Below are 15,075 nucleotides of genomic sequence, written 5' to 3' on the forward strand. Positions count from 1 at the left end.
CTTTCTGATTTAGCTCACTTAACATAATTCCTTCTAGCTCTGTCCAAGATGGGTCAGAGAAAGTGGGTTCATTGTTCTTAATAGCTGCATAGTATTCCATTATGTATACATACCACAACTTTCTCAGCCACTCATCTGTTGCTGGGCACCTGGATTGCTTCCAGGTTTTAGCTATTACAAATTGTACTGCTATGAACATAGGTGTACACATTTCTTTTTGGTTGGGTATTATGGAGTCATTGGGGTATATCCCTAGGAGAGGGATTACTGGGTTATATGGAAAGTCCATGTCTAGCCTTGTTAAGAGTTCTCCAGACTGCTCTCCACAGAGGCTGGACCAGTTTACATTTCCCCCTGCAGTGCAAAAGGGTTCCTCTGACCCCACAGCCTCTCTAACATTTGTTGCTGCTGTCCTTTTTGATGTATGCCATTCTCACAGGGGTGAGGTGGTATCTCATTGTTGTCTTTATTTGCATTTCTCTGACAATCAGCGACCTGGAGCAATTTTTCATGTGTTTGTTAGCCTTTTGGATCTCTTCTGTAGTGAATGTTTTGTTCATATCCTCTGCCCATTTTTGGATGGAGTCATTTGCTTTTTTGTTTCTGTGTTTGCTCAGCTCTTTGTATATTTTGGTTATTAGTCTCTTGTCTGATGTGTGGCATGTGAAGATCTTCTCCCATTCTGTGAGGGTCTTTTTGTTTGTATGATAGTTTCTTTGGCTGTGCAGAAGCTTTTCAATTTGATGTAGTCCCATTGGTTTGTTTCTGCTTTAGTCTTCCTTGCAATTGGGTTTGTTTCATCAAAGATGTCCTTGAGGTTTAGCTGAGAAAGTGTTCCACCAGTGTTTTCCTCTAAGTATTTGATAGTTTCTGGTCTAACATCCATGTCCTTGATCCATTTGGAGTTGATTTTTGTTTCTGGTGAGATAAGGTGGTTCAGTTTCATTCTTCTGTATGTTTCAACCCTCAAACTGGGATCCTTATGCCGGTCCTTGCACTTTGCGCCACATGTGCTTAACCCTCTGCGCTACTGCCCAACTTTGTGTCTGTCTGTCTTTCTTTCTTTCTTTCTTTCTTTCTTTCTTTCTTTCTTTCTTTCTTCCTTTCTTTCTTTTTCTTCCTTCCTTCCTTTCTTTTTTTCTTTCTTTCTTCCTTCCTTTCATTCTCCTCCTCTTACTCCTTTTTTTGTTGCCAATAGGGTTACCATTGGGGCTAAATGCTGGTACTATGAATCTACCATTCCCTGTGGCCATTTTCCCTTTTTTATTTCTTTTCTTTCTTATTTTCATTAGATAAAGAGAGATTGAAATTGAGAGAGGAGGGGAGAGGGAGAGACAAAGAGAAACAGCTGGGGGCTGGGTGGTAGCACAGCAGGTTAAGCGCACATGGTGTGGAGCACAAAGACTGGCATAAGGATCTTGGTTTGAGCCCCCAGGCTCCCCACTGGTTGGGGGGGGTTGCTTCACAAGCAGTCAAGCAGGTCTATAGGTGTCTATCTTTCTCTCCTCCTCTCTGTCTTCCCTTCCTCTCTCAATTTCTCTCTGTCCTATCCAATAACAACAAAAACCGCTATAACAACAGTAACAATGACAACAAGGGTAACAACAAGGGCAACAAAATGGGAAAGATAGCCAGGAGCAGTGGATTCATAGTGCTAGCCCTGAGCCCAACCTGGAGGCAAAAGAGAGAGAGAGAGAGAAAGAGAAAGGGAGAAACAACTGCAGACCTGCTTCACTACTCGTGAAGCTTCCTCTCTGCAGGAGGGAGCTGGGGAATTGAACCAGGTGCCTTGTACATTGTAATGTGTGCACTCAACTGTGTGTGCCACCACCCAGCTCCCTTTCTCTTCTGCTTGCCTTCCTTCCTTTTTCTTTTTTATTTCTTTTTAAATAATTAATGTATTGGATGGAGACAGAGAAAAATTGAGATCAGTGTGGGAGAGAGAAAGGGAGAGAGAGAAAAAAAAAGAAAAGGAGGGAGAGAGACCTGTTGATGAAGACTCCCTGTTCAAGAGACTCCACTGTTCATGAAGCTTCCCTTCTGCAACTGGGGACTAGGGGCTTGTACCTGAGTCAACTACGTGTATCACCACCAGACCCCTTGGATGGTGCTTTCATGTGGTGGCCAGGAGCCTGCACACATGACAAGGATATACACTATCTAAGTGAGTGGTTATGCCAGTACACACACACATGCACACACACACACACACACGCACGCACACACACACGCACACGCATGCGTGCGCACGTACATTCACTCATTCTCTTAATAATGTTTACCAAAAAGAAAAAAGAAAAATTCTGTAAGATTGAATTATGTTCACAATAGCAAAGAGCTTTTCTATGTTGATGTTTCAACATAGCCTCTTCACATTCTTGCACAATTCTTTCCAGGTCAGGAAACTGATAGCATATTTTACCTAAAACTGCCTTTCATGGTGGTTGACTATCAAGTCTGGTGGTCTGGAACCAAGTTTTGGGTTCTCAGTGTCACGACACTGTTGAGGATCATGAGGGATTCAAAGTCAGAACCAGGGGAAAATGCTGCGTGTGGAGAGACTGGTATCTTAGGCTCATCACCCTACAATTACAGAAGGCAGAATTTCCTATGACTATTGTTAGCCAGGTTTTCTAAAACGCCTTCTAACTGATTCACAGAGTAGCTTTTCTATTGACAGCTTAGTGATTCTTTCCTCAAAGATTGAGTAACTCAGATATCCATCCACAGCAGCAGAATGAGTGTCAGGGGAGTGGGAACAATAATAACTTCAAGTGCAGTAAGAAATGGCAGCTGTCAGAGGCCATGGCTTCTGAATTGGTGTGTGTTTTGTTTGTTTTACCAGAGGCCAGGAGGACCCAGCAACGTCCTACGAGATGCATGTCTGGTTGCTAATATTTTGGACCCCAGAATCAAACAGGAAATCATTAAAAAGTTTATTAAACAGCATCTGTCAGAGTATCTAGTACTTTTTCAAGAAAACCAAGATGTAAGTATTGACCAAATCAGATCAGAAGTTAAATTTGCATTTAATGAGACACAGATGCTCTCTCTGTCTCCTGATTTCTGCTTTATTGCTATTACTCTGTTAGGGCTAAAAGTACATTTTAGTGTTCTTAACCATTTTGGGGCCACTCACCCTTTGGAGATAGTAATGAAAGCTACAGATCTTCTCCCCAGAAAAATGCACCTGTGCTTAAAACTTTGGGACAGATAATCTTGGGAAATTTACAGACCCCAGAAGCCTAATCCTGGGCCTCATGAAAACCTTGAAAACTCAATTAGGGGTGTGTGTGTGCACATGTGTGTGCACGTGTGTGTGCACGTGTGCATGCATGTGTGTATTTAGTTTTTTTGTGTTTTTTGTTGATTTTCTTAAACTGTCATCATAACTTCTAAGCACTGGGATGGTTTTTGTTTTCTGCCTGAATAAGGTTGCCTGGCTTGACAAAATCGATAGACGCTATGCCTGGATAAAACGCCAGCTTGTGGACTACGAGGAGAAATATGGCCGTATGTTTCCACGTGAGTGGTACATGACCGAGAGGATAGCAGTAGAATTTTGCCACATTACAAGGTAGATTACAGCTTTCTACTGCTTCTGGTGCTTAGTTGAGACAAGTTGATATCAGCTGATTGAAATCAGTCCCCTACCCTCCAGAGGTTTCATGTTGTTTTGTGGACTGGGTACCACTTCCTCACTCTGCCAAGTGACTGATAGATACTACCTTCATATACTACCTTCATATACACTTCCCGTCTTTGCTCCAGGATTTTCCTTTGCACTAATCCTTGTAGTGAATAGTCGACCTCAACACCACCTCTCAGGACTCATCAACCAGATTTCCCTGTGACCTGTCTTTCTATGTTTCCCTTGTCTGTATCACATTTATCAACTGGCAGTCTATAGAGACATCTTCATTTGTTTTCCTGACTTGCTAAATAGATAGTTCCATGGAAGCTGTAACTATGTCAGTGATATAGTAGCACTCAAGAAATAATTATTGAGAGACCCTGGTGGTGGCACACTCAGTTGAGCACACACATTACTATGCATGAGGACCCAGGTTCAAGCCCCAGCTCCCCACCTACGGGGGGGAAGCTTCACTAGCAGTGAAGCAGGTCTGCAGGTACCTCTCTTTCTTCCTATCTAGCCACTCCTCCCCTCTCAATTTCTCTCTCTTCTATTTAGTTAAAAAGAAAGGGGGTGGGGTGGGTGGGAAGTAGCTCTCAGGAGTGGCGGATACCTTGTGTAAACACTGAACACCAGTAGTGACTGTGGTGGCAATGTATAAAAGAAAGAAAAGAAAAAAAAAGAAAAAAAAGTAATTGTAGATTCCCCACTCCTAGTACAAAATATATAGTCTTTGTATGTAGTTAATAATGTTGGTATCTAAGTATTCTAATAAACATTTTAAATACCAACTCTTACTCAGTCTTTCTTTTTTACCTATGAATGTAACTCAAGGCTAGATTGTCAAGAATTAAATCTCAGATCAGTAATTCCATGAAAAAAACAAAGCTAGAATCTTTTTTTTTTTTTTTTTTTGTAGCTATGCCATGGCATTGGTGGTTACAGGGTTTCATTAGTCTTCTATTCCCTTCTAACAATACACAATTACATTATGCCCAAGCTAATAATAATAATAATAAAGTCCTATATCTAAACATGTCTCAGTCACCTTACAGTAATTGATAGTAGTCTTTTTCCCCCTTAAAAATCATAGCTTATAGTTATTATTGTTTTAACTAGAGTGCTGCTCAGCTCTGGCTCAGGCCTCATGCCTCAGGCATGAAAGTCTTTTGCATAACCATTGTGCTATCTTCCCAGTCCCCACTTTAAACACATTGTCAGAGGAGAACCATCTTTTTTTTTTTTATTTTTATTATTTTTTTTATTTTATTTTTTTTAGGAGAACCATCTTAAGGAAGATTTGGTGTTGGTTGTTTTAATAGACCTTGGTTTTTTGTTTTTTTTTTAATAGTGGTTTTAGGTTTATAGGAAATAGAAAAACAGGGGATTCCTATCTACCCCTACACCCACACATGCATGCCCTCTCTGAATATCAGCATTCTGCCCTAGAGTGGGACATTTGTTATAACCAGTGAACCTGCAATCACATTTCAACATTACCCAAAGTTCATGGTTTACACTAGGGTTCACTCTTGGTGGTGTACATTCTTCTGTGCTGCACCCATTGTTTCAAACACACATTCACTGCCATAGATTTAGATAACCTTCTAATATTACTCAAGGTCAACTGTGTTTGTCATTTTCCCAGTCCCGATTAGCCAAGAAAGATTGAAATTTCCTTGAGAAATTGATAACTACTTCTCTTTAGCCCACAGTTCAGTAGCTTGCAAACTAACTCTGTGAAAAATGAAGTCCACAGGCAACTGGAAGTAAACTAAAGCCAGCAAACCTGCTATTGTTGTGTTAGCTAATGGCATTATTGCTGCCAAGCTCTCATTGTTTGAATCCTGGCTAAGATCCTACATAGTTCTTTGTTTGATTTTGTCGCTGACTTGTGTGGGAAGGAAGTCATAGTTCAGACTTAGTAACAACTGTCACTTTACTGCTTCAGAGTACCATGCACTGGGAAATAGAGTGCTGGAGTGAGCGGTGCACAAGGTGCAGAGACTGGGATGTGCAGAGCATGTTCATGTCACTTTTCATGCAGGGATTCCAGACTCTCTTTGTCGCCAGGGTTTCTGCTATTTAGTTGGAGGGATGGTGATTAAACTGTCTAGGAGAGGATGGGCTTTCTACTTCGGTAATTAAAGACTTTTGAAATAATATAGATTATATATATACATATATCTCTATCCTCCCTCATCATCATGGAGCTTCACTGCTCCAGGCTAATGTTTTCAAATATAAAGACAGAAACAGAGACAGAGTGATACCACAGTTGGACACTTCTTCAGTGTGATGGAGGCCGATCTTGAATTTGGGTCATGCGCGTAAAAAAAGCAAGTACACTAAGTCGGCTATCTTGCCATCCCAGTAATATAGACTGTGTATGTCTCTATTCAGTATTGAGGGAGAGCCTCTCTCTCCTGGCAGGCCTAATCCCAGCCCTTTGGGGGGTGTTCTGTTGCTTGTTTATGCTATTATTGCTCCTTTTTCCAACTATATGTGCCATGTCCTTACTATGGGGGGAAGGATTAAATAAATATTTCATATGTATTATTAATAATTTACTGATAGATTTAAAAAATGTAAAAGTAGGAATAACTGTATAGACAAATTGTATCTATAAACTTGTTTTTTTTTCTTTGACTAATGAACGTTAAAATTTTTAGACTATGAATATCTGTTCTTAAAGCATTAAAATAAGTAGGTTTAAGACATCAGGATTTGAAATGACTACATACTTTAAAAGTGTGTGTGTGTGTATGTATGTGTATGTGTATGCTGAAGCCATTTATCTTATTTTATCTTGAACAGTCAGTTTGACAACACTCTTCTCTTAAATTTGAAGGACAGAACTTGCCAAGATTATGCGTACCAGAGCTAAGGAAATTGAAGTGAAATTGCTTCTTTTTGCTATTCAGAGAACAACTAACTTTGAAGGGTTTCTGGCAAAACGCTTTTCTGGCTGTACCCTGACAGATGGAACCCTGGTAAGTTTATCCACAGGGAGGCTAGAACATGAAATTATGGATGGGTGGTTGGGCTTCATTTGAGTCTTTCACTGTATGGTGAGTTCATTTACTGACCTAAATGCTTAATCCCCTAGTCCAGGGGTTTCATTGAATTCATGTGAATAGTTATGATTCAGGGTCCTCTGGATGGCTTTGTTGTATGTTATCCAGTGCTTCATGCTTTTATTGACTTATTCTTAAAGAAATATTTTATTAATGAGAGGTACCGAGAGAAAAATGGGGGGATAGATAGCATAATGGTTATGCAAAGAGACTCTCATGCCTGAGGCTTTAAAGTCCCAGCTTTAATCCCCCACACCACCATAAGCTAGAGCTGAGCAGTGCTCTGGTTAAAAAAAAAAAAGAAGAAGAAGAAGAAGAAGAAGAAGAAAAGAAAGAAAGGGAGAGAGAGAGAAATACAGACCAGAGCACTGTGAAGCTCTGGCTTATGGTGGTGCTAGGGATTGAATCTGGGACTTCACAGCATCAGGCCTGAAAGTCTTTTGCATAACCATTCCAGCCCCACTTCATGCTTTTAGAATGTCCTATTAATTTTTTTTATTGTTGCCATATTATTACTGGTGCTTAGTACATGCATGACATATACTGCTTCCTGGAACCCCCCCCCCCCCCCATTCTGCTTTTGATAGAGACGGAGAGGAATGAAAAGGGACAGGGGAGAGAGAGACCTGCAGCACTACTGCGCTGCTCATGTAGTTCCCCCTCCCTCATATGGATGTCTTATCATATTTTATTTAAGAATTGATCCTGCTTTACAGACTAGTAATTTTATGAGTCACAGCACCGCAGAGGCCTCATTTATTCGGTCCCAGATTTATTCCTTATTACTTTATCAACAACTGAGATTTATTGTAATTAGCATATGCTTTTTGTTTAGGAATTATTTTAATGTCTCCCAGGAGTCAATCAGGTCAGTGTGATCAAAGAAAGCTCAAAATGAAGTCTACAGATCTACATATCAGAGAGATACTAAAGGTAGAAATATAAAGACATGCAGGTCTGAGGACTGTACACCTCCTCTGGAGAGGAGGAATATGCTTTTGTTGGTTAAAATCATTTAATCTTCATCAAAGAGCAGGCCCAGAGTGTCTCTTTGGAAACTTCTTTTTGGGAACCCACATTCCCTTTTAAGATACCAATGTGTTTTTTCCATATTTCCCATACATATGGAAATCAGACTTTTGGTTTTTATCATAATAGTTGTATGTATATATTTATATGTGTATGTACACACACACATGTCACTGGGCCTCATGCACACAGTTTTATCACTCCATACTGATTTTTTCTCAGACAGAAACAGAGGGAGATACCACAATATCAGCGATCCCCCAAAGGGCTGTGGTACTTCCATGTAGTCTACCAGGGCTCACGCTTGGGCTGTGCATACAGAAAGGGAGATACCCTACCAGCTGAGCTAGTGTTCTGATGCCCTAAAATGTCTTTTTCACAGACTTAGAACTCATTAAATGCAGGCACCATGACTGACTCACTGCTACTCCCTAGTCATGCAAAGAATATACAGACTTTGTGCATACAGACAGGAGTGAGGAGGGAAAGGGAGATAAGAGGAAGGGAAGAAGAAATAAAATTTGAGAGAGCCTTACCTCTAAATTTCCTTTATGACTAGTTTCATTTTCTTGTAAATGGTTGATAACAACAGACAAAATGTGTGATTCAGTGGTAAAAATCCTTGCGCTATCAGTCAAGAGAGAATTGTGTTCTACTTCTGATTGTGTTATAATTCATTGAGTTGCCTTTTTTTGTTAAATGGAAAGAACAGACTACCCCTTAATAATAGCGTGTTAGGGGAAATAAACAAGACATAAGACCCAGATGCTCTAAAGAAATGAGAGATAGACAACAAAAAGAGCAAACCTTTGCTCAGGAAAAGAGGCCATAATCATAATAAAGGGATAAATAGCAAGCTATGGGGAAATAGTCTAAGTTAAGATAAGTACAATCTAAAACACACGAAGAATTCTTAAAAATCCAATAAAGGGTCATGGAAATAGCTCCTGATTAGATCCATTATGTTGCATGTATGGCTGCTCTGGCTTCTCTTTGTCTCTCACTCTATCTCATATGAAATAAATATAATTTTTAAAAATCAACATGGGGCTGGAAGATGACTCACCTGATACAACTCATGACTTGCCATGCATTTGATCCGGGTTCAAGCCCTGGCACTGCTTGGAAGTGCCATGGCACTGGGGGAATGTCTGGTACTGTATTTCCATCTCTTGATCTGAAATAAAAATGAAAAATGTAAGCCAAGGAGGGGGGAGGGGTGGGCACTAGGGAGATAGCATAATAGTTGCACAAAAGGACTTTCAGACCTGAGGCTTTAAGGCCCCAGGTTCATCCCCGAGCACCACCATAAGCCAGAGCTAAGCAGTGTTCTGATCTCCCCCCCCCAAAAAAAAAAATGTTTCCAGCCTAGTCTTAAGCAGAAACTCATGCAGCTTGAGGTTCAGCACCTGCAGAGATTTTCTTGGGACCAGGAAGTTTAAGCACTGAGCACAGACCTCACAACTGGGAGTGTGGATTCAGAGCTTATGTCTTCTAGCTGAGCAGGGTCAGTGGTGCATAAGGATACGCTCTGAATTCTTTATGAGACCAGAAGGGCCAGAAGGAAGGATACTAGAGTAATATTGCTACCAAACACCTATTTTGAGCCATTCTTCCCTTCCTTTAGCTGAGGAAGTTCTTGGTGCTTTTGGTTTTGCATGTCGAGGGAAACAGGTAGCCCTGTTGCATGTGGAGAAGGAATAGCCTGTGAACTTGGGGCTATCTTACGGTATTTCAGAGCTCTCCTTCATGCTAGGAAATGCCCCAAAAGTTAACAGTACTGTGGAAAGGGGAGTCTTCCTTAGTTAGGAAGACTGTGGAACAAGGTAGAGGCCATGAAACACTGTCTGGGCTATAAACTGCTTTCTTGGGGGCTGGGCTGTGGCGCAGCTGATTAAGTGCACAAGTTGCTCTGTGTAAGGACCAGGGTTCCAGGCCCCACTCCCTACTTGCTTGGGAGAAGCTTCGTGAGCAGTGGAGCCACATACTGCAGGTGTCTCTCTGGCTTACTCCCTCTGTATTCCTCACTCTGCTTTCATTTTCTCTCTGTCCTATCAAAGAAAAAAGGGGCAGGGAATAGTCACTGGGAATGGTGGATTTTTTGTGCAGGCACTGAGCCCCAGAGATAACCCCAGTCGGTGGCAAGAAGGAAAGAAAGAGAGGGATGGAGGGAAGGAAGGAAAGAGTGAAAGGAAGAAAGAGAGGGAAGGAAAGAAAGAAAGAAGGAAAAGAAAGAAGGGGGAGAGGAGCAAAGAGGAGAGAAGAGTGTATAAGAATGTTAAAGTGGCAAATGGAAACAATGTCTTTTTTAAAAAAAGTATTTGATTTATTTATTAACGAGAATGATAGGAGGAAAGAGAGAAAGAATCAGACAGCACACTGGTACATGTGCTGCCGGGGATTGAACTTGGGACCTCATGCTTTAGAGTTCAGTGCTTCATCCATTGCACCACCTCCCAGATCACGAAACAATGCCTTTTTTAAAAAAAACATTTTTTAAATATTTATTTATTTTCCTTTTTGCTTCCCTTGTTGTTTTTCATTGTTGTAGTAGTTATTATTGTTGTTATTGATCTTGTTGTTGGATAGAACAGAGAGAAATGGAGAGAGAAGGAGAGAAAGATAGACACCTGCAGATCTGTTTCACCGCTTGCAGGTGGGGAGCCGGGGGCTTGAACCCAGATCCTTACTCTGGTCCTTGCGCTTTGTGCCACGTGTGCTTAACCTGCTGTGCTACCTACCACCCAACTCCCACAATGCCTTTAAAAATAAAAGAAAACGGGTGTGAGAATGTCAGTGGCAGCTGGCTCACTGTGAATTGAGTTCTATTTCAGGGTGGTGTGAGTAGAGGCCTGGTTTTCAGGAAGTGTGGCCCCTGGAGCATTTCAACTCAGCCAGCCTGACCTGAGGCGTGGAGACAGCCTACCTTCTCTGGTAGCACCTGTATGACTTGGAATACTTGAATCTTTTAAAAAAATTTTTTACCAGAGGACTGCTCAGCTCTGGCTTATGGTATTGGTGGGTGGAGCAGGGTTGAACCTGGGACTTTGGAGCTTCAGGCATGAGAGTCTCTTTGCATAACCACTATGCCATCTGCCCCCCCACCCCACTTGAATCTTTTTCACCAGTCCCTTTCTTGTTCAGATTTTCAGATTTTTCTGGAATAATTGATTAACCGATATTTTCTCAAGCTGGTCAGGTGGTGCTTTCCTGTTCTGTCAAGTTTGTAGAGATTTTTAGTTTACAGATACCTGGCTTGGAAATTCTCCTGAACCATGAGTTATTGTATTATTTATTTATTGAATAGAAACAGCCAGAAATTGAGAGAGAAGGGTGTGACAGCGAGGGAGAGAGACAGAGAGACACCTGCAACATTTGCTTCACCACTTGCAAAGCCCCCCCCCCCCCCGCTGGTGGAAACCAGGGACTCGAACCCACGTCCTTGCACATTGTAGCATGTGTGCTCAACCAGGTGCGCCATCACCCAGCCCCTGCCTTTCACTTCTACCTGTGAGTGAGATTATGAAGCATTCAATTTGGCTTATCTCATTCAACAGGACACCATTGAAGTCCATCCCAAATATGGCAAAGGAGATGACTTCATAATATTAACAGCTCCATAGTAGTCCAATGTGTGTGTGTTATAATTTTCTCAGCCACTCATCTATTGTTGGGCATCTGGGTAGCTGCCAAGTCTTAGGTAATATAAATTGTGTTGCTATGAGCATAGACATGTATAAGTTTCTTTGGATAGGTGCCTATGTTTCTTTTGGTTATATCCCCAAGAGAAGAATTGCAGGACCACACAGTGATGCAGCCAGATAAGCACACGTAATACTAAGGGCAAGGACCTGTTCAAGCCCCCACTTCCCACCCGCAAGGGAATATTTATTTATTTATTTATTTTTGTTTTACTTTTCTAGTTGGTTAGTGATCCTCTTCAAAGACTTCTCCATGTCATTCACCTTCTTGAAGTCAACCTTTCCACGGACCATTTTTTGTCCCATATACCATGAGCCAGCAGAAATTCTGCATTCCAGGTCCTAACAATGGTTGCTCCCTATGCTTCCAGCCTCTCTCTTAAAAATTCTCTTCCATGTGGTGCAAAGTGCAAGGACCAGCATAAAGATCCCGGTTCAAGCCTCTGGCTCCCCACCTGCAAAGGGATCCCTTCACAGGTGGTGAAGCAGGTCTGCAGGTGTCTATCTTTATCTCCCCCTCTCTGTCTTCCCTTTGTCTCTCCATTTCTCTCTGTCCTATCCAACAATGACGACATCAATAACAACAATAATAACTACAACAAAAATAAAACAAGGGCAACAAAAGGAAAATTTATAAAGAAGGGAAAAAAAAAACCAAAATTCTCTTCCAGGGGGTAGGTGGTGGTGAACCTGGTTGAGTGTACATATTACCATGTGCAAAGCCCTGGGTTTGAGCTCCCACTCCCCACCTGTAAAGGGGATGCTTTATGAGTGGTGAAGCAGGTCTGCAGGTATCTCTCTTCTCCCCCTTCTCCTCCCCTCTTAAATTTCTCTCTGTTCTATCAAATAAAATAGAAGAAAAAACAAAGGCCACCAGGAATGGTGGATTTGTAGTACCAGCACCGAGTACCAGCTATAACGCTGGTGACAAAAAAGGGGAAAGAAATCCCTTCTAGAAGGTTGGAAGTAGAAGCCTGATAGCCTCTTCAGAAAGGCAGGTCATGCCTACAACCCTGCTGTGGGAAGATGTGAAGCTTGCTTCTTAATGACGTTCACATGGGCCTGGCCTTGTGGTTCAAGTGGGGCCATTCCATCTCTAGTAGCCTGGATCCCCAGCAGCAGGGAACACGGCGGATGTGGCCATGCTTCGAATAGAAAGACCTGGGACAAGACTGGCAGGGGTCAGGCTAGCAACTCAGCTGGTTTGAATCCTAGTCTTTCTACTGGGAGACTTTCTGCTCCTTGGGTCCAAATTTTCTCATGCTGTTCTGCTCCCAGAATGCACTTCTTGCAGAATCTCTTGTGACCATTATTTTATTTAAAGGTGTCAGGGTAAACTAAAAAATGAACCAAGGATGGGCTAGGAGGTGGCACAGCAGGTTAAGTGTACATAGTATGAAGCACAAGGACCTGCTCAAGGATCCCAGTTCAAGCCCCCGGCTCCCCACCTTTGGGGGGGGGTTGCTTCACAAGCAGTAAAGCAGGTCTGCAGGTGTCTTTCACCCTCTCTATCTTCCCCTCTCCTCTCAATTTCTTTCTGTCCTATCCAATAAAATGGCCACAGAAGTAGTGGATTCATAGTGCAGGTACTGAGCCCCAGTGAGAACCCTGGAAGAAAAGAGAGGGAGAGAGAGCAAGAGAGAAGTTTGTGAGCTTCCTGGAAAGTTATGTAATTGGTGAATAGTCAGCCAAGGGGTAAAGTTGACCAGAGACCCTCTGACTATTGCTATCCTTCTACCTCACTACCCCCGCTTTACTAACTCATTAAGAACTTTTTTTAAATTAGTGATTTAATAGAGATTTGTGCCCCCATTCCTTCCATTGGAAATTGCAGTTATTTTCCCAAGATCATAGATATGAGTTGACTATTATTTCTATAACTATCTATATTTAGATGTATTTGCCCATTTTCCTGTGGTCCTGCCTTCTCTTCCTTTCTAAGTCACAACTACACCGATTGCTACTTCCAAATGTCCTCCCTTTTCCCATCTTCTCTGGGTCCTTTGATGAATGACAGAGAAACAGGGTGAATTATTAATTCCTCCTAACTGATCAGCGCAATACTTTTGGTTTCCCTCCTTCCTGGAGGTTAGTATGTAGGGCCTCATGCATGTGAAGCATACATTCTACCACTAGGATATATCCCCAGCCCTCCTTTTCTTTCTTTTTTTCCCCCCAGCTGTTACAAAAGCCATATATATATATATATATATATATATATTACAGAATTACATGTCGACAGGGGTTTGAATCCACACCATTCCCACCACCAGAGTTCTGAATCTTCACTCTCCCCACTGCAATCCACCACAGTTCTCTAAAGTTGTAGGTATGGGCCAACCATCTTCTCCACAACTATCTGTCCCTATTTATACATAGTTGCCCCTTCTTTTTCTGATTCCATCCTCTCTTCCCCTCTAAGCCACTCATAGCATCGTATCTACCTCCATACGCCCCTCTCCTTCTCCTTCTCTCTCTCTGGGTGCTGATGCAGCTGGAGTGCAGAGTCCTCTTATCTTCATCCTATCACTGCTCCCCTGCTGGGAGTATGGATCAAGGTTGTTTATGGGGAGCAGAAGGTAGGAGTTCTGGCTTCTGTAGCTGCCTCTCCACTGAGTATGGGCATTGACAGGTCAGTCCAAAGCCCCAGCCTGTTTCTATCTTTCCCTAGTGGACCAGAGCTCTGGAGATGTGAGCGTCCAGGACACATTGGTGAGATTGTCTGCCTAGAGAAGTCCAGCCATATTTTTCTTTTTTCTCTTACTTTTTCTTTCCTTTCCCCCCTTTTCCACTTCCCTTTCTTCCTTTCTCTCTTTCTTTCTAGATGTGACCTTGGCATCTGATATAAATTTAGAATGGAAAGTATCTTAAATCCATAACTTTTTTTTCTGCAGTAGTTCTAACAAATTTCTTTTTCTTTCTTTTTCTTTTTTGCCTCCAGGGTTATCACAGGGACTTGATGACAGCACTATGAATCCACTGCTCCTGGAGGCCATTTTTTCCATTTAATTGAATAGAACAGGGAGAAATTGAGAGAGGAGGGGGAAGATAGAAAGGGAGAGAGAAAGACAGACACCTGTAGACCTGCTTCACCACTTGTGAAGCGACCCCCTTGAGGTGGGGAGCCAGGGGCTCAAACCAGGATCCTTATGCCAGTCCTTGCACTTAGAACTATGTGTGATTAACCTGGTGTGCCACTGCCTTGTCCCCATTCTAACACATTTATTTATTTTTATTTTTTTAATTAATTAATTAATTTATTCCCTTTGTTGCCCTTGTTGTTTATTGTTGTTGTTATTGATGTCATTGTTGTTGGATAGGACAGAGAGAAATGGAGAGAGGAGGGGAAGACAGAGAGGGGGAGAGAAAGACAGACACCTTTCCTGCTTCACTGCCTGTGAAGCGACTCCCCTGCAGGTGGGGAGCCGGGGGCTCGAACCGGGATCCTTCCGCCAGTCCTTGTGCTTTGCGCCACCTGCGCTTAAACCGCTGCGCTACCACCTGACTCCCTCTAACACATTTATAATGTCTTGTGCTATTCTAGAGGCAGCTAATTGCCTAAATCTCTGACCCATTAGGAGGGATTCAAAATAGTCTGTAAATTAAGATACCTTGATATTAAAAGCTGGCATTT

The 15,075-nt window shown here is 42.1% G+C and overlaps 1 protein-coding gene across 6 annotated transcripts in view; it reads left to right on the top strand.

Moving 5' to 3' along the window:
* Positions 1-15,075, top strand: part of VPS53 (VPS53 subunit of GARP complex) — a 190,585-nt gene that overhangs the window by 92,228 nt on the left and 83,282 nt on the right. For all 6 annotated transcript variants that reach the window (XM_060204109.1, XM_060204108.1, XM_060204106.1 and 3 more), the window contains 3 exons: positions 2,846-2,989; positions 3,435-3,577; positions 6,486-6,627. In XM_060204109.1, coding sequence (XP_060060092.1) covers positions 2,846-2,989; positions 3,435-3,577; positions 6,486-6,627 — 429 coding nt within the window. The remainder of the gene's footprint in view (positions 1-2,845; positions 2,990-3,434; positions 3,578-6,485; positions 6,628-15,075) is intronic.

This window comes from Erinaceus europaeus, chromosome 12, assembly GCF_950295315.1.
Source record: "Erinaceus europaeus chromosome 12, mEriEur2.1, whole genome shotgun sequence".
NCBI lineage: Eukaryota > Metazoa > Chordata > Mammalia > Eulipotyphla > Erinaceidae > Erinaceus > Erinaceus europaeus.